This window comes from Poecile atricapillus, chromosome Z, assembly GCF_030490865.1.
Source record: "Poecile atricapillus isolate bPoeAtr1 chromosome Z, bPoeAtr1.hap1, whole genome shotgun sequence".
NCBI classification, from domain to species: Eukaryota; Metazoa; Chordata; class Aves; order Passeriformes; family Paridae; genus Poecile; species Poecile atricapillus.
The window spans coordinates 122214168-122240851 of NC_081289.1; the positions used below are offsets into that span (position 1 = coordinate 122214168).

Here is a 26684-nt window from a genome sequence, read left to right on the forward strand (position 1 = left end):
AGTTTATCAGTGACTCATGAAAGGATCCATTCAAAATTAGCTTCAAAAGTTCTAAGAAAATGATTATATTTTTATTTATTATATATTATTTATATATTAGTATTTATTATATATTATATTTTTTATTTATTTCAGGTTCATATGCAATTTGCACTTAAAACACCACCTAAATGAATATCAGTTCTCTTGTAAACACAGGTATTAAAGAGGAATTCAGTACATGAAAGCACTTGTATCTGTGATTATCTGCATGGCATATCTGTTTGCTTTCATATTATTTCTCTACATCTAATTACACCTGAAGAAGAGTCTTTGCCAAACATTTCTTTTTAAATAGCTGAATGGAAAATGCTGGATATGGACAGTGTTGAATGGAGCCTGTTTTAAAGTTTTTTTGTATTCTTTTTTCTTACACATGTATTTTATCTCCAGCTATACAAGAGTCACCGTGAGGATAAGTACACAGGAGACAATTCCCAATCAGGTTAGAATATTACCATTTACCTCTACATCCCACTGGGCCAGAGGTTGTGTCGGGGTTCTCTGGTGGTATGAATTGTTGTCTCTTCTCCCTATCTGGTCAGTGGTTAGAGCTGATGGCCAAGGACAGATGCCAGCTGCCTCTGATACCACGCCATGAACTGCACTTGTAATCATCAATAATTGAGTCTCCTGTGCAGATCTCTTGCTGTGCATTTGCAGTTCAGATGCATTGCTCTTTGTTGTATAAAAACACTGTGTTTGATCCTGCAGCTGGTGTTCCTTGACACCTCTTTGTGTTTGACATGTGGAATGTGCTGATTCGTGCCAGCATACCTGCCACAGTGTTTCCAAGTTTAAGACCAGCAGGCCATTGGTTTGGCCCCAGTGCAGGTTAAGAGAGTTGTCTGAGGTGTCCGAGCCTGAGAAATTCAGTTCCAGTCAACACAGAGTTGCTGCAGCATGTCTGCAAACCTTGTCTTCTGTCTCAGGTAGATTTGCTTACTCACAGACAGCACACTCCAGCCCTCCTTGAACTTTGCAGAGAGCTTTTGACTAGAAGTGTGGAGCACAATGGAATAATCCCTTCCTCCAATGCTATGTAGTGTTTGGAATACCACTTTCCCCTGAAGAAGGAGGTACTTCAGGTGAATTTTAAGCTTGTGACTCAAGTGGTCTCAGCCAGACTGATGTCTTATAATTATGGGTGAAAAGGTTCTCATACCTTGTTACCTTCTAGGCCTTTCCTGCTACAAAAGGTGAGACAACATTGCTGTGCAACTTCAGGCAGCTTCTGGTTTTCACATGGGAGAATATAACATACTAAAAGCATGGGACATGACTGCTTGACATCCCCTGTTCTTTCAAGGTGCCTAAGCATACATACAAGCATACATACAAACAAACATCTGACAGCTTTGTGATGCCAAATAACAATGGGCCAGGGGAAGAAGAGACAATATCAAATTAGCTGCTCTCATTCCCACTGTTGCCACCAGAATTGATCCACGGTATGTTAAACCATTTGCTCCTGTATCCTTGTAATAAAAGCAGATTTTCTTCTGTTTCTTTCCTGCAAACAGGAAGGTGAGGAAGCCCAGAAATTAAGCAGGACACTCGTCACTAATTTACAGATTTATATTAGCTAACTAATGTGTTAGGTTTGCTCATTATTGTGACAGATTTCAGCAAGACTGGGTAGCTCCATCCTACAACACCACATTGATGACTACAGTGCAGTGGAAGTAGGCAGTCTCAGAGCACGTGATGTAGGTTTACCCTTTCCTGCAGTCCTGCAGGCTGTGCTTCAAGAATACATTTACGGAGCCATGGGCGTGTACAAATATGTGACAAGCAGAGAGAAGTAATCCATGTGGCTCGTGCTGTTTGCAGTGGTATGATTTGTAATAATCTGGATAAGATTTTCTGACCACCAGGTGAAGAAAAAATTTTTACATAGGCATTTAAGTATTTAGAGATGAAACCATCATATGGCACAGAGTAGCTTTTATGCACCTGTGACTCTCTGGGTGGCACTAGCAAAGTTTCTGACTTCCTAATTGGTATTTAATATGAGTTGTTTTGTCAGCTATAGCCACTCACAGCTATATTTATGTGTAAATGCTTGCTCCCACTCAAGTGCCTTATGATAAACTCATTCAAATGTTAGTGAAGAATGGGGTTTGTAAGTAAGTTTGTAAGGAGTACTAGCAAATAAATAAAATTATTTAGCATTCATTAGCTATGCCCTGCTCTTAGGTGTCAACAGAAGAAAATGCTTTCAATTTCTCCAGTTCAGACTACAATAAAGAAGACACAAGCTGTTTTATAAGTCTGTGGTAGAAAAAGAGAATTAAAACAGAAACTATTTTAGTAATTTTTAGGATGGATCAACTTTTAATTCTAGAGAATTGTATGTTAACATTTTATTTTGCTAAAGAGAGGCTCCATACATCCTGTCCTGTGACATTATCATGAAAATTGGTCTTTCTGTTAAGAATATTGAAGCCATGATACTTCTGATTCTTCAAATGTTTTTATCTTCTTTGGAAAGCAGACCCTACTAGGGTCTCTGATCCTTGAGAGGCATTATAGATACCTGGGAATAGGTACTACAGAGACTCTTGGAAAGTGGTAAATCTGAATCTGCACAGTTCCTGTTTTTAAACATAAGGGAGAGTGCAGACTTAAATGTTTTGGAGAAAAATGAAATTTTACAAGATCTTTTGAGACTCTTTCCTGGCATTTCATCCAGCTTTTGAATTTGACGGGACATGATAATTTCTCTTGCTTTAGCAAACAGCAGTTTCAAGAATAACAGTTCGCTGCATGACTAATATTCAGAAATAAATTGACTGTTGAATCATTCTCAGCATGTTGGATTTTCCTTAAACACAGGGTACAAATAATTACTGCAAATAAAATCAAAAGCTGTCTGAATCTGAACTGTGGTTTGGCTTTAAGAGCGTAGATTGAGATGAGACTCTTTTCAATTGGCTGAAGTTTTAGGCAGTTAAACTCAGGCTTGTTCAGTGGTCAGAGGAGAGCAAAAAGAACTCACAAGGGGTTCAACCCACCTGCCTGATACACCTCTCCTGAAGCAGGATCTCTGATAACCTTAGATGATGACAGCCTGCAAGACTGCTGCTTTTTAAGGAGCTAAAGTTAGGTGAAGCAAGTCTCCTGTTCCATAAGGCATCTTAACTTCCTTGCAAAACACCCTTCCAGGTGACTTCAGTTACTTTAAATTGATAGACACTGAGTTCCTTGTTCTGATGTGCAGAAATTGCAATACTTCTCCCACTTATGTGATATTGTTAAGATCACTTAATTAAATTCCCAAAATTTTAGATGGATATTTTGTAGAGATTTCACTTGGTGCATTTTTAAAGTTTTTGTTTTGTACTTACAGAATCCGGTTCTTACAAGTGCAAGAACAGAAGGAAAGACTCAGTTGATGTTAAGTCAATAACATCTCAAAGTAGTGATGGTAAGAAAGCAAACTGTATGTACAATACTATAAATATACATGAATATATATTTATAAATAAAGAACAGACTTGGCTTGGGCAATAAAAGTGCAGAACAAAAGAATAACCAGATTCACAGTTAATTAAACAGAGATTACCCCATTTTTTTATAACTGCTGTAATATTTCTTTCTGATTTGCAAAGCAATGCCCCAGCATAAGTACCAGCATTCCTATACAATGCATAGCAGTACTGAATGCCTTCATAGGGAGGAGGAGTGACTGTGGCAAGGGAGCAGCCTGCTGAGAGTGAGTGAAGCATTAGTGCCACCTCTCTTAGAAATCTGCAGCTTGTGCTCCTGAACACGTATTTTTGGTTTATTAATGCTTAACATGAAGGAACCTATTGCTGCTGTTTATTTGAGAGCAGTACTTCTACTGATCCCATTTGCTACTGCTTACTGGGGTGGGACAATGGTGGCAGAGATTTCTTTCTGCCCCTGTGTGTAGTGAGAGAAGCACTGCTTATGAGGAGCAGGAATGGTTTTCATTAGAGCAGCTGTACCACCAAGGTGAGGGATACACACAGACTAAAAGGAGGAGCCATGTATGACAGAGATCCATTGCAGTCAAACTGCATGAAGTATAAGTACAGGTCCATTCTGAAGTGAAGTATGGATGGAAAATCTGACAGCAAAAATGAGGGCTGGCTGCCAAGGAGACAGGAAGCAGTACAAGAAATGAAACAGTAAAAAACTTGCAGGGGGAGATACAGGAGAAATGGGACACAAGGCTGTATTTCATTCTGCTGTGCCCCAGCCTTCTGCACTCTTCAAATGCTGTCATCTGATTCACACTGAGTGGCTCTCTTTAATGGCAGCTCCAAGTTTACAGACCCGACGGTACTCTTCAATGGCACGGATTCATTCTATGACAATAGAAGCTCCTATCACAAAGGTGAGTCCTGAGCACTGACACTTCCACAAAGTCCAGAGTTTTGAGTTGCACTCATAGGGAAGTCTGTAGTTTCTGGACAGAAAAACAGTACTTCCTGCACTTTGTATTTAACAGAGTAATATAAGTATTATTTTTTTTATTACCACTTTCTACATCTCATTATGGCACTCCAAATGCTAGTCGTAAGGAAGAGTATTACGGAGGGGAGAAGGGTGCCCTTGCTAGATGCACGGCTTCTGGCAGATGCACTCTTGGGTCATGAGCGAGTATGAGGATATTTTCCAGTCTCTCCTTTGCTGTCACTATTGATAAGATACCATGCAGAAGAGGGAGCACCTGCACCATCTTCTGTCTGACCCAGTTTCTGCAGCCTTTCTTCACTGTATTACACAAATTGTGCTGCAGTCACTTGTAAGACACCAGGGTGTCAGGTATCTTCCACTTTCAAGCCGCTTTTTCCTCTCTCTCTCTGTTGCTATCAACAAGCTCTTACCTCCCAGCACCACTGTGATTGTAAGAGCAACTGGCTCCTTTCCTTTTCCTCAATCATATCCACAGGGAGGCTAGTAGTGGCTGTGCAGCAGCCTCTGGCTCCTGGAGAAGACAGCACTGGGACTTTCCTCCTGTAATTCTTGGCAGAGCCAGAAGCAGTAACTGCTGCATTTCCAGATTGTGGCTGAGGCACAATGTGGGTTTCAGAGAGCCATCCTCTTCTCCCACAGTCCAGCTCTTTCTGCTCTCTGCCCTTCACTTCTACATGGAGAAAACTAAGCCTTTACCTCTAATATCAGGGTATTTGGGTCACATCCAAGAATTTGTTTGTTTGCGTTTTCCTCCAGGGACTGAATAATTTGTTTCAGAGCAGACCTGGATATGGTGAAGGACTGGGACATTTCTAGTTTTTGGTCCACCCACTGGCAACTATTTCAGATACTTCACACCATTCTACTTCCACTTCCCAGGAATTTACCAGTTTAAAATAGCAGATGGATACCAGGAAATCTGAGCACAAATTTACATTTTCAGAGTTGTACTTCAAGGATTGTAGGGAATTACACTGCATTTGGTGAGAATTAGCATAATCAAGACAAGAATAAAAATTTTGTAATAAGATGTGCCATTCACTTTTCTTTGCCTGCCTCCTTAATCTGCTTTCAGGTTATTAACATAATTAATGCTGCCCAGGAAAACAGCCCAATCACAGTAGCAGAGGCCTTGGACAGAGTTCTGGAAATCCTGCGGACAACAGAACTTTATTCCCCTCAGCTAGGTACCAAAGATGAAGACCCTCATACAAGTGATCTTGTTGGAGGTCTGATGAACGTGAGTAAATTAGTAAAGATGAAATTGCTGCTACCAAGTGTCGTACATCACAGTTCAGTGCTCCGCTGTGCTAACATTTCCCAAGCAATGGGAAGGGGACTTATAATTCATCACCATTTCAGTTAAGTATTTGTACTTTACTAGCAATAATGTAGGATGTAGTAAGCTGTGGCCACATCTCAGTCCACTGGGTACATTCATCCCCAGATACAAGTGAACAGACTTGCAACCAGAAACTATATCCAATCTCTCAGAAGACAGTGAAGGAGATACTTTATAGAAACTCTAGAAGCTTATATGGGATTAGAAGGATTGCTCTATAGCTGGTCAGTGTATCAGTGTATAGTGTATCAGTGAGGTTGCTTTAATCAGGTACTAATTTTGGTCCTGTAACAGCAGCGAAAGAGAGACTATCTAAATTTTGCCATGGATTTACTAATTTTTTTAATAGAAGTTGAGCTAATTGCCACCAAAATAATATAAAGAAAATGAAAAATAAATTATAGTGGTTGATTTGAATGATGAAATCCTGCAGGTGCTAATGAGAAGGTCAAGGAGGACAATACACTGTGCATTTATTTTCTGGAGATCTCATACCAGTGTACCAGGGATCCTTTCATGTTTGTTTTGAAAGACCCTAAAACAAGGATTATGCTGTAGTGTTGCAATAAGAGCAGTGCTTTTAGTACCCAGGAACAGTACCTAAAGTGCATGTCATGTTTTTCAACTGGTGATACAAAAATCTAAGATAAAGTTGCTTTCTTTTCCAGGATGGCTTAAGAAGACTGTCAGGAAATGAGTATGTGTTTTCTAAGAGTAAGCCACCATTTTAAACTTCCCTTTGCACCTGTGACTTCTTTTGTTGATACTGCTAACATACTGCTTCAGGCTAATAATTTGCCATGGGATATATGTCTCTGGAAATGGTTGTCTAAAAGACTGCAGCACAAGTGCTAGGCTGTCTCTATTTTGGTGTTGAAATAGGCTCAAATAATTAAAATAATGCATTTCAAAATGTTAGCAAAAAAACATTGTCAATCAGAAATGTTTACTGATCTTTTTGGTTTATGTTGAAATGCTGTGTAATAAACCTTTCCATTATAGGCATTTACAGACTTTTTCATGTAAGCAAAAAAAGTAGTTTTTCTTGAAAAGGAGTTGTTTTCTAATTGGAATTCTGAAGAGGGGCTGTGGTAGTGTAGAGGGAATAACCCAGAAATGTGTTAATTCACAAATTCCATTTCAACAGATATGAACCTGAGCCATACTCACCTTCCAGTGCCAAACACCATCAATGATGTTCCACCCTGTATTGCACAGCTCCTAGATAATGAGGAAAGTTGGGACTTCAATATTTTTGAGTTGGAGGCTGTTACAAATAAAAGGTACTGGACTCCTTTCCCTGGGTGCAGAGAGAAGGTTTGTTGAGGAGCTGTAGCTCTGGAAAAACTGAAGGAGGACACAGAAAAACTGTGAGAGCTGTCTTGCTTGACTCACATCCACTCTGTCCAAGTGACACTGTTCAATGTAGTCTGATGTTGCCACATGCTAGATGCCCTCCAGATGGCCCTTTTTCCTGCCCATGTGCAAATGGTCATGCTGGAAAAAGCAAACCTCTCCACTTATTCACCTAAATCATCCCACGATCTGGGAAGATCTAAGGCAGCTGTGGCTTTTGATTACAGGGATTAAAAAGTGGGATGGAGGATAAGCCAGCGGATGGGATCAACAGATACTGATTTTAAAGCTTGTAATGAAAACAGACGTCAGTAGATTTGAGGTCATGCAGACCACAAAAATAAGCGTGTCATCCAGAGAGAAAAGCTGTTTTCGTTCCAAGACACAAAGAATCACACAGACACCCTGCTCTTTCGTACTTTGCATAAAATTGTCGTTTTCAAAATTTGCATTTGCCTGGTTTTAATCTGCAGATGTTGGGGTTTGGTTATTCCTTTCTCAACTTGGAGGCTCTGCAGGAGTGAAAAACGTAACTGCTGGATAGGACTCTCTCACAATACAGAGTAAAAGACAACCCAGAGTGGATTTGGATTTGAGAAGCAAAAAGCTTAGAGGTTTTACTGTTTCACAAATGGGCTTCCCAGCATTGTACAAACACACACACATACACACACAGAGCACTTTACAATTGACATTTGACCTTTTTTTTGGCTTAAGACTTTTTAGCCTTTGGCATCTGCCCATGTCATGTTCAAAATCTGCTTTTTCTCCTTAGGAAAAAAATAAATGCAATTTTGTTTGATTGACAGATACTACACACAAAAAAACGGGCTTTTTAGATGCTTTTTCTGAAGCCACAGGAATTGCTGAAACTCTAATGGAACTGTACCATTTCTACAAAACATTAAAATAATGTCTGAAAGGATGATAGATGCAATAATTTGTAACCTTGGCAAGGCTTTTTAGAGGTTCTAGATATGCAATTTAAAAATGTTTAGCTTTACCCATCCCATTTAAAAGTCTCAGTTTCTTTGTTGAATGTATCACTTTTAGAACATCACAAGTTCCTATTTGACAGCACTGCTTTTTTCTTCTATTGTTTTTCAGGCCATTAGTGTATTTGGGCTTAAAAGTTTTTGCCCGGTTTGGGGTCTCGGAGTTTTTAAACTGTTCAGAAGCAACACTGCGGGCATGGCTGCAGGTCATTGAAGCCAACTACCATTCCTCCAATTCATACCACAACTCCACACATGCGGCAGATGTCCTGCATGCTACTGCCTTCTTTCTCGGGAAGGAGAGAGTTAAGGTAGAACCACCACCTAGGAGTTCTTTCGGCTAGGATTTCAGTGTACTTGCCATTTTACGTGTGTCATCCAGAAGTCAGATGTTTAAATAATGGTCCTGGCTCTATAAACTCTGTCTGTCCTTGAAGTCTTCCTATGAGGCAAGCAGGCCCACAGAGTTTCTCCAAAGTCTGTTTATACAAATTTACATTTAAAGTAGCAATGATGGAGGTGGGGAGGGAACATGGCTCTTTTCTGTCTCTTGTTAACTGGCTGTAGGTAACTTCTTAATAAAGCTTTGCAAATGCTTTGGAGAGGGAGGTGTAAGGCTATTCTCCCTGGTACCCAGCCCAGCAACAAGACACATGAGAAAAGTTCAAAAGTTCAAAGCTGTGCCAGTGGAGGTTCAGACTGGACATCAGGAAAGACTTCTTTACTAAATGGTTAAACACTGAAACAGGCTTCCCAGAGAGGTGGTTTATGCCCCAAGCCTGTCAGTGTTCAAGAGGCATTTGGACAATGCCCATAATAACATGTTTTAACTTTTGTTCAGCCCTGAAGTGGTCCAGCAGTTTGGCCAATGATTGTTGTAGGTCACTTCCAAGTGAAATAGTCTGTCCTACCCTATGCTAAAACATAAGGTATGTAGGAGCAGAGTCAATACAGATACATTCAGGCAAGCATATGAAGTGGAAGGAAACTACTAGGTGTTCTATCCATTGAAGAATTCTATGCAAAGATATTGATCAGGTGACAGCAGTGTAAAAAGCTTCATTAACAGTATATTTGGACACGGGTAGAAGTGGAAATTTTGTGGCAGGTAACCTGTAGGCACAGTGAATGGAAAATGACTGCAAGGAGGCAGGATCCCTGCTTAAGTTTACATTTGTGTAATTGTGGGTGTCTGGAAGTTACCAGAAAATATTGACTGTAATTTTTGTGCCACATTTTAATTTTCTCTCTCCCTGTAGGGAAGTCTGGACCATTTAGATGAAGTAGCTGCATTAATAGCTGCCACCATTCATGATGTAGACCATCCTGGACGGACCAACTCTTTCCTGTGCAATGCAGGCAGCGAATTAGCTGTCCTTTACAATGATACAGCTGTATTAGAGAGTCATCACACAGCACTGGCATTTCAGCTTACAATGAAAGACAGCAAATACAACATTTTCAAGAATATTGACAGGTGTGTCTGCCAGACAAGGGGAGTGTCCATGTGTGGACTGCTTATTTGGCAGTTTTAGTTTGGGGCAAATTGAGAGCCTACCTTCCAAACAAGAACACATAGTTTAAATAAAGATAATAAAATTTAAACTCTTCTAGAATCCTATGTAGACATGATTTATAAAAAAGTTTTCATTTCCCCCTCACCAGCCCTGTCTTTCAACTTGTAATTATTGGAAGCGTAAAGAGATGTTTAATAATCTTTTATGAATTACATGAACTTGGTCCAGTTAATGGCCTCAAGGCTGCATCTTGGCCCACTGCCTTTTCATTGAAGGAGTCTGAACATTACTTTTTTGGGGTATGTTTCACACACCAGCAGCTAGATGCTGCATTTTGTGTCTGCACAAGGTCCTATGCATTCCAGCACTACTACGTTTATATGGAATGGAAAGGGTGGTAGCAGAAGACATGAATCCCTGTGGTTGGCTGGGCATGCAAGTAGCCTAGGAATTCCCACTGCATGACTCTAGCTTTTGTAGGGACAAGGTGAGAGAGAAAGAGCTCTGAAAGGGAAAGAGCCTGACTCCAAAGAGATAATTGATTTGTTTACCTCCATAACACTGTTGTTTTTGAAAAATCTGAGATTTGCATTCCAAGCTAGCATACTAACATACACTGCAATGGATGCATTGGTGCCATTCGTGGAGAAGTTATTTTAGTCTTACAGCATTATGAAACTGAGCTGTAAATTTTTGTTGACTTCAGCATTGATTTTCATTAGGTAAAAATAACAAAGCAGGGGGAACCCAGAGAAGCATGATCTTGTCCATTCCTCCATCCCTAGATCATTCCTAACTCTAGGTGCCAGCTTGTGGCTAAGCCCCTGAGCAGCGTTTTGTAGCACTGTGTGGGCACGGATGAGGATAAGCCAGAGCTGTGTCTGGCAAGCTTGTGAGCAAAACCTCTTTTTCTTTCCTAGAAATCGCTACCGGACATTGCGCCAGGCCATTATTGACATGGTTTTGGCAACAGAGATGACAAAGCACTTTGAGCATGTGAACAAATTTGTGAACAGTATCAACAAGCCTATGGCATCTGAGGAGACCAGCCCACACGTAAGTGTTTGCAGGATTTTATGCCTTCAGGCATTAATTTGCATTGTGGTAATGTCCAAATGACACAAATGGATTTGTGGCTTCACATATCAAAGTGTGAAAAAATACACTTCTTCTCTTTTCTGCTCTTAGTTCATTTAAACACTTCATTTTATAAGCCTTGTGTTCAAGGTCATCTTGTATTCAGGAAATATATGGGCAGATGTTGTTTTACATGGAAAATTGTGTGCACGGAGTCAGGTTGGCACCTGTTCCTATGGTCCTGTCTCCAAACAGTGGGATTTGTCTAAGCCTAGGGCTGTAACTGAGGAGCCTCCTCAACAGTTTTGTCTCTGCAATCTGGAGCCTTCAAGCCCTAAGGAATAACTTCCTGAGACCTCTCCAATCCTTTTTGTACCAAGAGATGTCCAGGTCTTCTTGTGTAACAGTTACACACCCTAACATTCCACCAGGGTTTATTTAATAAGCTGCCTCTGGGCTTCCCATCCCCTCTTACCTTCTCTTGCTGCCTCTCGCGGCTGAGCACCCATGGCCTGACCAGGTTCTCCTGGGCAGTGTTACCTGAGGAAAGACTATCTTAATGCACCTTTGTAAATATAATGCTTTGTGGGAAACATGCAAAAAAATCAGACAAAACTGAAGGTCAGCAATGTTAAAACCAAATTAGAAGTATCTTCTGTTAGCTATCCGTAATTAGACTTTGTACTGTAGACTGTCGTTGGTAGCATATACAACCTTAAAAACAGCATTCTGTCAGCTGAAATTACCTGCATCTAGGGACTAGTGAGTTCACTCTCCCAGCAAAATGAGCTGTAAACCACAAATGCTGCTGAACTTATCTCACAATAAACGTGGAGGACAGAACCACTTGAACGAAAGACTTCTTGTTTTCCCTCAGTATTAGGTTGTTCTGTTCTTTACTGTTAACAGTGGCTCTTTCTGCTTTTGGTCTTTAATAGCTGTTAAGGTACAGGGTTAACTTTACAGTTCTTTGCTGGGCTACCCATTCTGAAAAAGGATTACCTGCTAAATATAAAGCTAGAAGATTAATGTCTGAATTGGCAAAAATCACAGCAAAATATTTCCCCACAAGCCACGAAGATATTAATTTAGCTGTGGTGGCAAGAAGTACCTACATTCAGTTTTTTACTCAAGAATTGAATTCAGCAGTGAAGGGAGGCCAAAATCCTGCAAATACATTATTTTGAGAATAGCAGTAATGCCATATAAGTAGCGGTCTTTCATTACTCCATAATATACCTGTGCCTTTCTAAACTGTTCAAGACCCAGAATATGGTGCCACAGCAGGCTGGGAACAACTACCTTGTCACCTCCACCTGGTTTCCAGAGCAGTCATTAAAAAGTTCGATATTTTACTGTCTAGCAAGCAGAGAATTTCTGCAGTCAATCTGCCGCTCCTGTGATTTTCTACTGTTAATCTCTCATATTATGTAAGATTTCACCTTACTGGGAAGTGAGAAAAAAAGATTATTCCAGGTTGAGAGTTTAAAATCTGGCACAAATAAAGTAGTTCTACTTGGAGACATGCTGGAACTGAGTATCAGAGATCTGCTTTTCTGTGTATGGAAGAAATAGTTGTGCCAGTCCATTCAGCCTCCTGTGGTGCCTCAGTTTTCTCTTAGGAATAAAAATCTAACTCCAGAAACTCCCCTAAGAGAAGTAGTCCCCTACTATCCCTACTATCACCACCCCTACATTTAAACATTCAGAAGTGAGCATTGTTTATGAGCTTGCAGTTGGTGGATGCATCCCCTATCACGGTCCTTTTCCAAGAGGATGCAGAAAAGGTAACATCCTACATGATAAAGAGCCTGTGACACATTATTTCACGAACTTTGATACTAATTCTGAGAATCTCCACAACTGTAATATGTATTTGGGTTATCATTAGTTACTTAGCATGGCTCCAGCTCTCAGACATCACCTTCTTCTCCAAGTTCTGGGAGCTGTGCATGAAATTGTAAGGCAGCAGACTGGGTGCCTGCATAGTGCCTAAGGCCAGTAGAGCTGATAATGATGCCCTTGCTCCTGCTAGCAGGATTGCTGCCACTGGCCCCTGTAACCAACTCTCCTTTACAGAGTGAAAGCAGCGACACTGAATGTACAGCCAACATAAAGAATTTTCCAGACAACCAGACACTGATCAAGCGTATGATGATTAAATGTGCAGATGTAGCAAATCCATGTCGCCCCCTAGAGCTATGTATCGAATGGGCAGGCAGGATTTCAGAGGAGTACTTTGCACAGGTACGTATATTTTTATGTTTTAACTATTATATTATGTAAGGAAGTGCCATTGGCTGATCTGCTGCTCCACACAGGGAACACTCTTCCTGGTGTCACCAGAGTCCAGATGTTTTTTCGTTCACAGTCAGAACTTGTCCCTCAATTTCATGCAGAAGAATTCACTCCAAGCAGTTAGCTAGTCTGCTTATCATGAAGCTCATTGTACAGAATGGTGGAAAGGAGGTTTTACACATTCATAATCTGACAAAACAATTTCATTAGTCCTACTCAATTTAACTGGAAATTCAATATGGTCAGCATTCTAGCTCCCTGTCCCAATACCTTCCCTGAAGATCCAAGCCTCAGCTGAATTACTGGGATCGCCCTTTCTCTTCTAAGATGGAACCTGAACTACTAGCATTGTAAGCAGAAAAGCAGTGCACGCATGTGGGCAGTGTAAATAATTATCACATGGGATGGCTCCAAACAGTACTGGAAGCTCAGCTTTCTTTTCGTCACGTTCAGCTTTTCTGACAGAAATGCAACCAGCTTCCTAAAACACTCTTTTAACTCTTTAATTAACAACTGATAAAATCTTAGCTTTCATTTGCCAGTAATGGTGTGGAAATAACAGCTATATGTTGAGAGAAAGGAAAGTGGGCATGCCTACCCTTGAAATTCAGCTCACATCCTCATAGTTACTACTGAAAGAAAATTGTAGCTACTACCTGAGACATGTCTGAATTTCATTTTAATCATAGTGAATTCTGTCACATCCTAAGAAAGATCAAAGATTATTTATGTTGTATATCCCTAGCAAGCTATCATAAATTTGCTTTAAAATGCCCAAATTAAGCACTAGCCTACTTGCAGCAATGTGAGGTACAGAGAGCTGTTCTCCTACTAATTTTCTCCTCCTCTGCTAATTTTGGAGACTGCTCTGCTGCCAATTCCTGTATTAAATGCTGCCTGTACTACTTAAAAGGGGATGTTATTTGGAATTACATTCTAAGAAACTGTTGAGGTGATCTGATCCTCCATCATAGTGAATATAACAAAACCAGGCCTCTTCCAGCTGGGGACACACAGTTAAAGGGCATACCTTTACTTCTATTATTATCTTATAACCTGATACAGGCAGAGGAAATAACACCAGCAACAATCTCTTCTTATTTAAAAGACAAATGGCTTGTAACACCCACTAAAGATATGGAAAAATGACAGATCAAACCTGTTCTCTGCTGAAGGACTCTGCAACCTCATTTTCCGTATTTTTTAGCTGGTGTACCCTAATCACCAGATTACAGCATTCTGTCTTGTTGGAGCTAAGTGCAATCACAGGACTGCCATAATAAAGAGTACTTGTGAAAGGGCAGAGATGTTGATTTCAGTCCCTGTTCCAGACACACATGAAACTAAGGCAGTTCACCTCAGGGGTTCTAAGGCGTGTCTCAAATCTCCTATTGCAATTCATCTAATGCCTTGACCTCTTGCTACTCCAGCATGAAAGTCAGCAAAGCTCTAGTTGTTAACTGGAGTTTTTTCTTCTTAGACTGATGAAGAGAAGAGACAGGGTCTGCCTGTTGTGATGCCAGTATTTGACAGAAACACCTGCAGCATCCCCAAGTCTCAGATTTCCTTCATTGATTATTTTATAACAGATATGTTTGATGCATGGGATGGTAAGTACTGAATTTTCTTCCTTGCTCTGACACAGAGATTCCTGAGCCCAAAATGACTAATCTCAAGCCTGTGTCCACTCTTTTCAGAGGCAGTAACCATATATAAGCAGTACAGCACAGGATATTGTGCAATCATGACACTGAAGCCTGTTTCACTGCATACTGTGAAGTTGCGCACTTACCAGGCAATCCATGTAGAGAATGAGTAATGGCTTAAAACTAAGCTTTTTTCCATCTATGTATTTTTTTCCTTTAGCACTGTATTTCTTCTGAGCAGCAGAAACTAAGACCACCATGACTGCATGTTAGCTTAATTTAATAAAATCATCATGCATTTGGAAAAGGATTTTCTTGAAACAGAAATGCACTAAAAAAAAAATATTTTCTCTTTTAGTATTACTTTAAGGAATGAAAGAACAAAAGAGAGTAGGAGAATGCCAATTTCAGATCAGGCTTGGCTGTTCTTCTGCCTATAAAAACTTTTCCCTGTTCTTTCAGCATTTGCACATCTGCCTGTTTTGATGCAACACTTGGCTAATAACTACAAACACTGGAAAACACTGGATGATTTGAAGTGCAAGAGTCTCAGGCTCCCATCAGAAAACAACAACTGACACTAAGTCAAGAGAACCAGATCTCTTGCTCTACCAGTTTCACTGTGAATCACTTACAGAAACTCTTGGCTACAAAGGGGATTAATGTTGCTTTTCCAGTGAAATTAAGACTGCGTGACAAGAAGGAAATACTTTACTGATTTTTAAGCTTCTATGAATTCTACAGAAAAATGTTTTTAGAGGCTATATAAACCACAGATGACTAAGTGCTCTTTGGAAATACTATTTTGTGGCAGAAAATGTACTTCTGAAACTAGTTTCTAATACTGAATATGCACTTCTTGAATCTTGTAGTTGATACAACTGTATTCACTAACGCTTCACACAACTGTTTTTCAGAGAGAGGGATAATCTAGTCACCAGGAGAGTAAGACTAGCCTGACAAATAAGGATAGAAACTTCCCACTTATCTAGCATGAATTTGTTTCAATTCTATCAGCTCTCTGAATCATACTTCTAAAGAGAACATGCACAGCAAAACAAGTAAACCTTAATAAACTGGATACATAAAAAATCCAAACATGACACCTTTTAAAACAACCTTCTTATTACAGAGACTCTCAGAGCCCCACCTGTTCTTTCTTTTCCATATGAAATCTTGGTAGGAGTCTATATTCTCTAAAATTGATCATATAATACAGGAAAATAAGCATGTTCTGTCTAGATAGTGCCATCTACATGATTCTCTGCCATCTAGCAGATGTTATCACACAAGTTCACCAAATTTTACACAAAAAACTATTGTGGCACTTGATCCCCATTCTTTTTTATAAAAATGGCGTTTGTAAACATGGTCATCACTTTTATTAAACTGACCTAAATTTTATGGCAAGTTCATTTATTGTGCTACTTTTTGGGTGAACCTATCATTTTTAAAAAAAATTTCAGGCTATAATTTATAAAAGCATTATAATTTGTACTGCTTTATCCTCCTAATAAAATACTGTTTGTTTTTGTGATGCAAGAAGTACTTTGAAATATGTAAATCAGTTGGAAATCAAACATAGTTCTTCATTAGTTCTAAGATACAGAATTTATGCTAAGGCTTTCAAAGCACAAATGCATATTTTTGTACATCTCATTTTAATCACATGCAGAACATAAGTTTAAATTTTAGACTATTCTCAGACTATTCAGTAAATAAATACTAGCAGAAGTGCTTATTTTTAACACTGTGCACTCCAGGCTGCAAGCAAGACTGTCAAAGCTGTGGCTGCAGTTAAAGAAGCAGTCCACCTATCCTGTGCTATATCAAAAATCAAACCGGGTAAATGAAAAGGGGAAAAAAAAACCAAACAGCATAAACTGCTATGGAAGAATAGTGACAATGCTGTTTACTGCAGGTAGCTTACATATGTGCCAACCTTTTTTGTATGTTTTGTACCAAGTTCTGAAACAAAAGGCAACATTCATAAAATGTATGTGCAGAAAAATGTATAGAAGCTATATTTTTGTTAGAATGGTAAGAGATCCTTACTTTTGTCATAGCCAAGGCAGGTTGCTGTGTATTAAAATGCCGCATCGTGTATATTTGAAGAATGGTGTTTCTGGTGAAGCATGGTAATTCATTCTTTCCTGTTATCTATGGCAACATTCTTCAGTGGATTTTTATTCAGAGAAGTTGAACCTCTGTTTTTTAATACTGTATACTGTTCGCTTTTAACATTCCTTTACTTAGGACTAGTGCTCTTGGTGATTGTACCTTAAATATTCTGATAACTGAACATTCACTGCAGCTTGCATTAGAGAAAAGAATTTCCCAAGATTAAAGCTTTGTTAATTTAATTTGTTAAATACAGTAACATTGTAAGACCACATCCATGTAAAACATTTAATTCATAATTTTTGTCACACTTCTGTCACACAGAACAAAATGTCAACAGTGGAAGGCATCAAAAAAATAAAATTCAACTTGTGAACCAGAACTGAGGCCAAAGTATTAATACAGAATCAACGTGTTTATTGTAGGATATTGTGTTTCTTCCCACAGGCAATTTGTGTGGCTATAGGTCCTCTTTAATAGCAAAACACACCAGCACAGATTAGTCATCATCTGCCAGTTGTGTCAAATCTCCTAGACTCGTCCAGACTAACTCATCTAGACTAACATCTGCTTGTTTCATGCTGTTGTCAGTGCACAGATGTAAAACAGCCACCTCAGAGTTGCAAAAGTGTTGAGAGCAGGTTTGATAAAGATATTTACTTTCATGAGGTGAATATATGGAACTCAGTGTTACTGTAAGGCAGAAAAAAAATTAGGACATCAGTTAGACGTAAAAAGTCTCATCTGGTCACCATAATTATGCTCACTGCATCTCCCAAGAGCAAGTGAGAAACTCTCATTTAACAAAGGAGTGGGATATATACCTATGTTCCCTGTTACACTCAAAGTTCATTTGTATAACGAAGAGCTCAGTACTTTTAAGTCAACCATCTTTAAAAGAAGAGACCCTTGGAAGATCTACTGCCAATGGAGTTTATCTGAGAACATTTGCACTTTTGATAAATATCAATATACATGCATGTAGGACTGTTTAAAGCTGAATTACATTCCCATAAAATGCACAGTGAGTTTTGTGACTAGAACTGTTCAATTTAATAGGTCTGTTTCTCTACCAGGTATTCACGTAAAAGCAGCCACATAAAAAGGAAATAGTTGTTCTCATGCTACAAGAAGATATAATAAAAATATGATCTTCATTCTCTCTAGTTATAATTGATGATAGCAGGAGACTCTCCAAAAAAAACCTAAGTTCTATAAGCTTTCAATGTAAAGGTGTCATAACTATGTGTATACACAAGCACTATATATAACCAGTTATTTAGCAATTAAAAAAAGGAAAAAAGATCCAAAGAAAGGTTTTATCTCCCCAGCTTCTCCTGGGTAAGCCAAAAATGCAACATGAGCTGTTGAAGACAAGCTGAAGCAATATAAACTTAACATGCTTTCCTCTCTCAAGTTAATACCATATATCCAAAGGCATGCTATCCTCAGCTGTAATCCAAATGCCGTTCCTACATGGGTCAACAGAATAGCCAGCCTTAGCAAAGAATACGCAGCTCAAGCTTTAACACTGATTTAGCCTCCCTGAATTGAAAGGAGAGGGTAATTTAAAAATCCCTCCGTTTTGTGATTTTGAAATATGTTATTTTGAGCTCTATACTCAAGTAAGATTAGCTGTACAACATGACAAAGGTAGGGGAAAATTACAACTCAAAATCTTACTGCCCCTCTGCCCTGCTTTCCAGAGAAGATTATTGTCTCATAAGACAATAATCTTCTCTGGATTAAAAAGCAAAGGTAGGCTTCTGAGTTGTAGGAGAAAGCCAAGTGCCCACTTCCGCTGGGGGAACCAAGTCTAAAAGTCTCTTTGGTTTCTTCCTGGAAACTAGGAGCTTTCTCCTTTTGCTTCTGCTCTTTCAAAAATCTGCTTAGCCCTTCATTTTAATCGCACTTACTGCAACCACCGTAAGTCTGGAATCACAGCCATGTAGCTTCCTGTACCCAAAACGATTTTCATTGATTCAAAGGGAAGAGATGGCACTGAAAAGCTGTACAAGATTTATTCCTACACCATTTAAGTGCTGTATCTTCTGAGTAGATCTGAGGATAGTAGCACCCTCTTCTACATAGTTTTATGGCCACTAAATTCACAAACTTCCCCTTTTCCCTAGCTCTTCTCTGTTCAAATAGTAATGTACCACTCATTATCTTGTACTCCCTCACACTTCCCTTATATCAGCTCTGGGTTTAACATTGCTTCATTTTTTGGTTTGTTGTTGTTGTTGGGGTGGGGGAGGGAGGGGATTATTTGTATGTTTGTCTCCTGATAATTTTTTGCTTTTGTGTTTTTGTTGCTGAGGTTTGAGCTTTATGTTTTAGTTTGTATTTCTTTCCCTACTCCTGTTTAGATGCTTCTACTTCAGACTCTTACTACCTACGTACTTAGATACTTATTTTTTAACTCTGAGATACTATTTACCCTTACAAACTTGGTGCAGATTTCTCTGAAGTCAGACTTCAGCTGAGAATTTAGTATTCATATGTTTCACTACTACTGAACATATAAACTCCAATGGCTTAAGAAAGTATTTTACATTTTGAAAATTCATGGTAAGGCAAATGCTTTTTATTAGATATAAATTAATTTGATGAATGCACTATGGAAAGACAAAGCTAAACTAATCACATTGCATGCTAGATTTGGTAATGGTGCTTTATAAACTCCAGTAATGTAGGCTAATCCAAGTAAAACTGCAGCTACTACCAGTAAATCATTTCTATGTACCTCAGTTTGCCAAAAATTAAAACCTGACAAACCAACAAAAGGTAGGAATTACCTACCTTTTTTTTCTTTTTCTTACCATTGGTGCAGGATATTAATGTCAAATGCAAATTTTCTATTTGAGAATGATTTTTTGGGGGGCTTTCTGTATACACACAAATCTGAGCCATCAGTGAGGAAAGTTCAGCTTCTAGAAATAAACTAGATAAAAGAGGAAGCTGCAGATTTCTTCCCATGCCTTCTTCCTGCACATAGCACTCTGGATGCCCTCACCTGCTTTAATTGTGATCCATCTAAAGTATTTCACAATTCTTAATTTTGACATTCATTCATGATAATTTTAAACATTCGGAATAATATTAGAAACTATTTAATGAATCATCATTACCTTCAGTCTTTCAAGAGAACACCATTTCTACTGACAGAGCATACCAAAATGCAAAATTCTCCTTTGAGAAGAGTAACAACTAAGAGAAGTTCAATATAACACATGACATTAAGTGTAAGCCTTACTAGTAGTCAGATTTCCAGTAGCTCAGACATACCTTTACACTCATGTTTAACGCACATCCAGTTTACATATATGCAGCCTGTATTCAAACAACTTAAAGTCTGAGCTGCAAATCACCGTTTTGTGCCAATTTTTTAAATAGTGTTAAACTGCGGAGGCTAGATTCTCGTTCACCATCCTTCCACAAAATAATGAGGTGGTCAGCAGAGCATGTAGCCAATCCCAGTTCACCAAAGTACAGGAACATCTGCAATGAAACAACTATTATTACCATGATGCTTGCATGAGATGGTCAGTTTGCTTAACTCTTTAGTGTACAGCTGCACTAAACAAATACATGTATTTGAAATGGTTCTGCTTATAGACGGGAATACAAAATTACATACTGTCTGTATGTTAGAAATGCCATCTAGCTGCTATGCAGAACAACTCTTTAACATTGCTACTCTTTAGGCACTTCATAGTGAAAGACCTCCATCTGAAACAGTAAAGCCTTACAGATAGGGAAGCTAAAGGACAGAATCCTGAAGAAACTGTAGCAAGTAGTTCAGCAATAGAAGCATGAATGACCTGCATCAGCTCTGATTTGGTTTCTTGGGAACAGAAGCCACAGTACTCTGTTCACTGGTTACACTGAGCCCCCTACCTCCTACAACACCGTAAGGTACTAGCAGCAGGCCTCGAAAGACCAAAGCTGTGACGTACATCAGCACATGCCTAGTCACACAGAGGAAGTCAAACAAGCAAGAAGCTCAACACTGGAAGGAAGTACAGCACCAGTGGAAGGATCCTGCAAAACCAATGGAGCTAACAAATCATGTGCTAACCCCTAACTTCTGTTACCTTCACAAGACTGCAAAATTAACCACTAACTGCAGTTCAGCACGACAGCAAAAGGAACCAGTGATGTCACTATGGCGTGCTCACAATGCCCTGATTCTTCAGTTTGTTAAAGGGATCTGTCTGGCAGAAGCATTCAAGCCAAAGCCTACCTGCCCTGGGAATGGTCACTTAATAGCTACAGAGTTCCAGCAGACAGAGTCTGACTAGCCCTCACCTTGGCCATCACACCACTGCTCAACATTTTCTTCCTCAACAGCTCCCATCCTGAGTTTAAAAAAAACCAAAATTTTCCATACGTAGAACATTGCAGGAAACCACATCTGCTCCATCTCCATTACTCCTTTGCTCTGCATCTCAGACAAGACCCAACATATGCCTCTACCTTCTTTGTGTCTCTTGCTGAATTACACACTATGTCCTCTTTCTTAGATAGCAACCTTCCAAGTGGCTAATGAGACCCCTTCCAACAGTTTTGCAAAAGAAAGATGGCAGAAAGGGACAGAAAGCCTTGTGGAAATCTCTTTAGCAGAAAGGTTCACCTTAGCTATTAAAGAAAAACATTCATGTTTTAGCAGCAGCAGTTCTGTCCAGAAATCCAGACTGTCTCATGAATGCTTGTGAGCAAAGCTACTCCAGAACCACACTATCCCCTTCTAGCTGCCCTTCCCCCTGCTCCTGCCAAGAATGTATGTAGAAGTCCACTATAACAAAGTGCTTTGTTACTCCAATAGGTTGTCACAGAACAGTGTGGAGAAAACTACTTTAGGCAGACAAAAGGAATAATAATACTGGTAGTACTGCTTAAGTTAGAAGACCTCCCTAATGCTCACAGCACAGAGGGCTAGGAAATTACTCAGTGTGTTTTGGTTTTGGTTGTTTTTGCAGGAGCCCTTGTTTAGATTGCAAACTTAAGATGAAATCTGAGTCATGTACATGGTTCCCTGTATTGTCTGCAGTCTATAAATGAAGCCAAATACTCTGTCAGATTATCTCTATCATGTATGTACAAACACAGTCCTCAGACATGAGTGAGCGAGTTCTCATTAGAATATTAAGTCAGCATGAATTACTGTTTCCACACTGCACGGAAAGATACCACACAAACAATATGCTCCTAGCCTCCAGAGCCAGACAGTCAAAAGTTACAATTCAAGAAACGCTGCCAAATTTATGTTACTTACTAACAATCACTTTTTCTCATTCTTACTAAAACTGACCTACCTGCACAGCTGATGAATGACCAATCAAATCACCAACCAGCTCCAAGAAATACACAGGTGTATTCTCATGCATCTTCTTAGCAGCTTGGATTGCCTGCTTGTTTGCCCTTCCAAATCCCCACATGTTGAAAAACCCTGAGAGGGGGGGAAAAAAAAAATAAATCTTATTTTGGCAAAAATCACAAATACAATTTATTTCTTCTAGCTTAAAGAGAGAACTACAAAAGCCACATAAAATCTAAAAGCAGGACACTCTGTATGGCAAAAAGACAGAAGCATTGTACTGTGCAGCCCTTTAGCATCTGGATTATTCATCTGGAGGGAAGAAGGAAACATAGCTACTTGTCCCACTTAACGTAAATTAGAAAACATTCTGAATTACACATCTGGGTGACACAATACACAGATTTAGGAACAAATACAAAGACTTGCTGAAAGAATGAACTGAACAGCAAAGGTAGGTGTAAAAAGTGATGTTTATCTTTTCTCTGCCCTCCTAAATTGTTACTTGTACAAAGAGCACAGAAATGAGGCACCGATCTCTCCTCTGTATGTTCTGCACTACAGCATTTAAGTGCTGGCTCACTGCCTCCTTCCTTCAGGTTTAAAACTATCAGCCAATGTGGAGTGCAAAGATAGTATTCCATATGTTCCCTTTAGACTGCACGAAAGTACACAGCCACAGCCCCCAGAACTGTGTAATGGTACTAACACAAGTAAGAAGGTTGTAAAACCAAATCCTTCCCTCAGCCCTATCAGCGCATAAAACTAGAATTGTGCTAAACTGTGGTCACAGTGCAAGGCAGATAGATGGTGAGATGAACAACTTCTCATGGGATCCCTAGAATAAAAATAGCGCAAATCAACAGCAGTATCTCCCTAAGGTTCTTTCCAAACTTCTAATGTGAAACCAAATACCACTTGTCACTGTGTAGATCAGCCTGTCACCAGCAATGCTGAAGACAGAAGATCCTGAAAAAGTGCTTCTAAATCAACCCAGGCAGCAAAAATGTATTTTCAAAAGTTACCAACAAGAGATGAACAGCCAGGTAGACAAGCTACATCAAGAAAATTATTCACACCTTGAATAAAAGGATTTGTACAGAAGAGCAACAACAGCAACTGTTGCTGTTTCCAGTCCTTGATAGCAATTGTATTGTCCAGAGCACCTGTTGCAGACCACAACCGCCAGTGTGCAGGGGAAATTGCTCAAAAAGAGTAGCAAGTACTACAATGGAACTGTCATTTCTCAGGCATAAGCAGGAAATACACAGGAGATGGAAGCAGGTCAGGCCACTTGAAATGAACATAGAGAGGCTGTCAGAGTAAGGAAAAATGAGGCAAGTTTTAATTGTTTTAATTCCATCTGGAATTAAAACTGGCTAAGGATGTCAAAGACAGTAAGAAGGGCATACATCAAGAACAAAAGGAAAACTAAGGCTAATGTGGGCCTGTTACTAAATGGAAGGAGAGACCCTGGTAGACCAGAATGCAGAGAAGTCAGGTACTGTACTTTGCTTCAGTCTCCACTGACAAGACCAGCCCCCAGTATTCTCTGATCCAGGAGCCCAGGGTAAAGGAATGGTGGAAGGAAGACTTTCCCTTGGTCAAGGAGGATTAGATTAGAAGCCATCTAGGCTACCCTGACATTCACAAGTCCATGGGCCCTGAGTGGATGCATCCACAAGTGCTCAGAGAGCTGGTGGACACCACTATTAGGCCACTCATGATCATCTTTAAAAGGTCATGGAGATAGGGAGAGATGCTGAGGACTGGAAGAAAGCAAACATCACCCTGATGTTCAAAAGAGGCAAGAAAGAAGACCCAGCAAACTAGCAGCCAGTCAGCCTCACCTCAATCCCTGGGAAAGTGATGGAGCACCTCATTCTGGAGACCATCTCTATCCATGTGGATGACAAGATGATCATCAGGAATAGGCAGCATGGGTTCAATAAAGGTAAGTCATGTTTAACCAACCTAATTGTCTTCTACAATGAAACAACTACTTGAATGGATGAGGGGAAAATAGTGGATATTGTCTACTTGACTTCAGCAGGAATTTCAACTGTCTCTCACAACATCCTCATAGACAAACTCAGGGATGTGGGCTGGATGAGTGGACAGTGAGGTGAAGAACATCAAGAACTGCCTGAACAACACATCCCAGAGGGTCAAAATCAGTGGCACAGTTGGAAGTCTGTCACTGGCAGTGTCCCCCAAGGTTCAATACCGGGCCCAGAACTGTTTAACTTGTTCATCCTTGACTTGTAAAAGATGGAATGTGCCTCCTCAGCAAACTCTCAGACTAAGAACACAGAGCTGGGAGGAATGGCCAACACCCTGGAGTGCTGTGCAGCCCTTCAGAAGGACCTCAGCAGTTTGGAAAGATGGGCAGAGAAGAACCATATTCAGCATATTCTGATATTCAGCAAAGGCAAATGTAGGGTCCTGCACCTGGGGAGGAACAACCTCAGGCACCTGGGGCTGACCTGCTGAGATGCAGCTTGGAGGAGAAGGACCTGGGGGTCCTGGTAGACAGCAGTGTCCTGGTAGCCAAGAAGGCCAATGGGATCCTGGGGGGACATTAGGAAGAGCATTGCCAGCAGGTCATGGAAGGTCATCCTGCCCCTGTACTCAAACCTTGCAAGGTCTCCCCAGGAGTGCTATGTCCAGTTCTGGACTCCTCAGGACAAGCAAGCAGGTCAAGCAGAAGGCTCCAAAAATGATGAGAGGACTGGAGCATCTGGATAGGCTGAGGAAACTGGGCCTGATCAGCCTTGAGAGGGGACCTCATCAATGTCTATCAGTATCTGAAGGGAGGGTACAAGATAATGGACCAGGCTCTTCTCAGAGGTGCTGAGTAGTAGGACAAGAGGTAATGTACAGACAGTGATGCACAAGAAGTTACACCTGAATAAGAGGAAAACTTCTTTAGTGTGTGGGTAAGTGAGCACCAGAACACGTTGCCCAGAGGTTCTGGAGTCTCCCTCACTGGGAATACTCTAGAACCATCTGGACACAATCCTGTGCCATGTGCTCCAGGATCAACCTGTTTGAGCAGGGAGGCTGGACCACATGACCAACTGTAGTACCTTCCAACCTTATCCATTCTGTGACTCTGTGAATATCTGTACTTGGGGAAAATGCTTCCTGTAACACTAGCAACTAGCTCTGAGGACTGCAGTGCAGTATGTGAGTTTGGATACAGCTTCAAACTAAGTCCCAATATCACTGCAAGTTCAAAGAGGAGACATGGAAAACACTTTCTTTTTGGTGCCAGCTGCTTATCTGCAAGGTTTCATCACAAAGTCCTGCAACTATTCACTCTTGTATGGTACTAGAGTTCAGTACTGTTTGGTACAAGGAGGAAAGGATGAAGGTTTGTCAGGTCATTTCTTTTAACCAGCTCATACAACAGTGAAGTCCAAGTAAGCTTTATGGCTATGAAACAGAATTGTTTCAGCTGGACCTCCTACCATCCCATATCAGATCCTGGAGGACTTGTACACCCATGTTCTCTTCAGTTTTCCTCCTACACCTGAGATCAGTTGGTTAAACACAAGTGTCTCTCTTTACAAAGCCTGAAAGCTTCTCTATTTCTGTATGGTGAATATTGGGTTTTCAAATGTTCCTTTCAGCCCCCACTATTAGCAAACCTGTTGAAACTGGTTCAGCTGGCAGCTGCTGCTTTTCTCTGAGTTCCCAAATGCGCACACTGCCATCTTCTGAACAGGAGATCAGCTGCCTGTAAAAACAGTTGATAAGCAGCACTAGCATGGATACTTACCTGTGCAAATCACCTTGTGATGCTTCTACGAAAGAGACAGTAAGTGCTTCAGGTTCCACACAAGTTTACTAGAACTGTTAAATGTAGCAGGGTGTGGAGATGTTCCACAGAAAACAAAATTCATTAGCAGAACAAACTATAATAGACTTGTAGAATAAGTGGAAAAAATAAACCTTTTAAACCCCATACTAAAAGCATACCACTATGTTAACCAAAACATAACCAGTCTAGACTCTGCAAACACAGTTCCATTAGTTGGTTTCTATAAGTTTACTTTCATTAAGCAAAACACTATTTTTTCTTACAGAAAAATAATGAAAGGAAAGGTACTCTGTTTCATGACACATTTAGAACAGCTTAGAACACACACATTTACAAGACCAAGGCCTCAGTTTTTATCTTCTGGCAGACTTTGCGCCACTGAACAAGAATATAATGGGATCTAACACTGCTATTAGCATATATATATATATGCAGCAACTTGTCCAAGTTGGCTGTCAAAACAAGTTCCAGCTAGAAATTCTGACAAACTAAATTTCTAACAAACAAAAACTACAAGTTATTAATTTTTGTTAGAACATTTCAAGTTACAAAATATGTAGTGAAAAATATATTCTGAATATGCTGTAATGCCTTGGCTTTCTAGAAGTAAAATACCATTAAGCTATGTTTTCACACTACAGACAAAAGTGCTTCATCAGTGCTGCATCATTTTGAAAATAGCTCTTTTCAGCCTGTGT

At 39.9% G+C, this 26684-nt stretch overlaps 2 protein-coding genes across 10 annotated transcripts in view; one reads left to right on the forward strand and one right to left on the reverse strand.

Annotated features, from left to right (window-relative positions):
* Positions 1–17222, forward strand: part of PDE8B (phosphodiesterase 8B) — a 72658-nt gene extending 55436 nt beyond the window's left edge. For 8 of the 9 annotated variants that reach the window (XM_058865229.1, XM_058865230.1, XM_058865233.1 and 5 more), the window contains 12 exons: positions 433–484; positions 3392–3469; positions 4329–4405; positions 5564–5728; positions 6499–6544; positions 6978–7113; positions 8294–8492; positions 9441–9658; positions 10619–10754; positions 12855–13022; positions 14554–14683; positions 15182–17222. In XM_058865229.1, the coding sequence (XP_058721212.1) occupies positions 433–484; positions 3392–3469; positions 4329–4405; positions 5564–5728; positions 6499–6544; positions 6978–7113; positions 8294–8492; positions 9441–9658; positions 10619–10754; positions 12855–13022; positions 14554–14683; positions 15182–15297 (1521 nt within the window). In that variant the 3' untranslated portion in view covers positions 15298–17222. The remainder of the gene's footprint in view (positions 1–432; positions 485–3391; positions 3470–4328; positions 4406–5563; positions 5729–6498; positions 6545–6977; positions 7114–8293; positions 8493–9440; positions 9659–10618; positions 10755–12854; positions 13023–14553; positions 14684–15181) is intronic. The other variant, XM_058865235.1, reaches the window with a different exon arrangement.
* Positions 16284–26684, reverse strand: part of WDR41 (WD repeat domain 41) — a 28803-nt gene continuing 18402 nt past the window's right edge. Inside the window, exons 11-13 of the mRNA XM_058865238.1 lie at positions 25814–25902; positions 22159–22292; positions 16284–20341 (exon numbers count right to left, since the gene is read on the reverse strand). Coding sequence (XP_058721221.1) covers positions 20189–20341; positions 22159–22292; positions 25814–25902 — 376 coding nt within the window. The 3' untranslated portion in view covers positions 16284–20188. The remainder of the gene's footprint in view (positions 20342–22158; positions 22293–25813; positions 25903–26684) is intronic.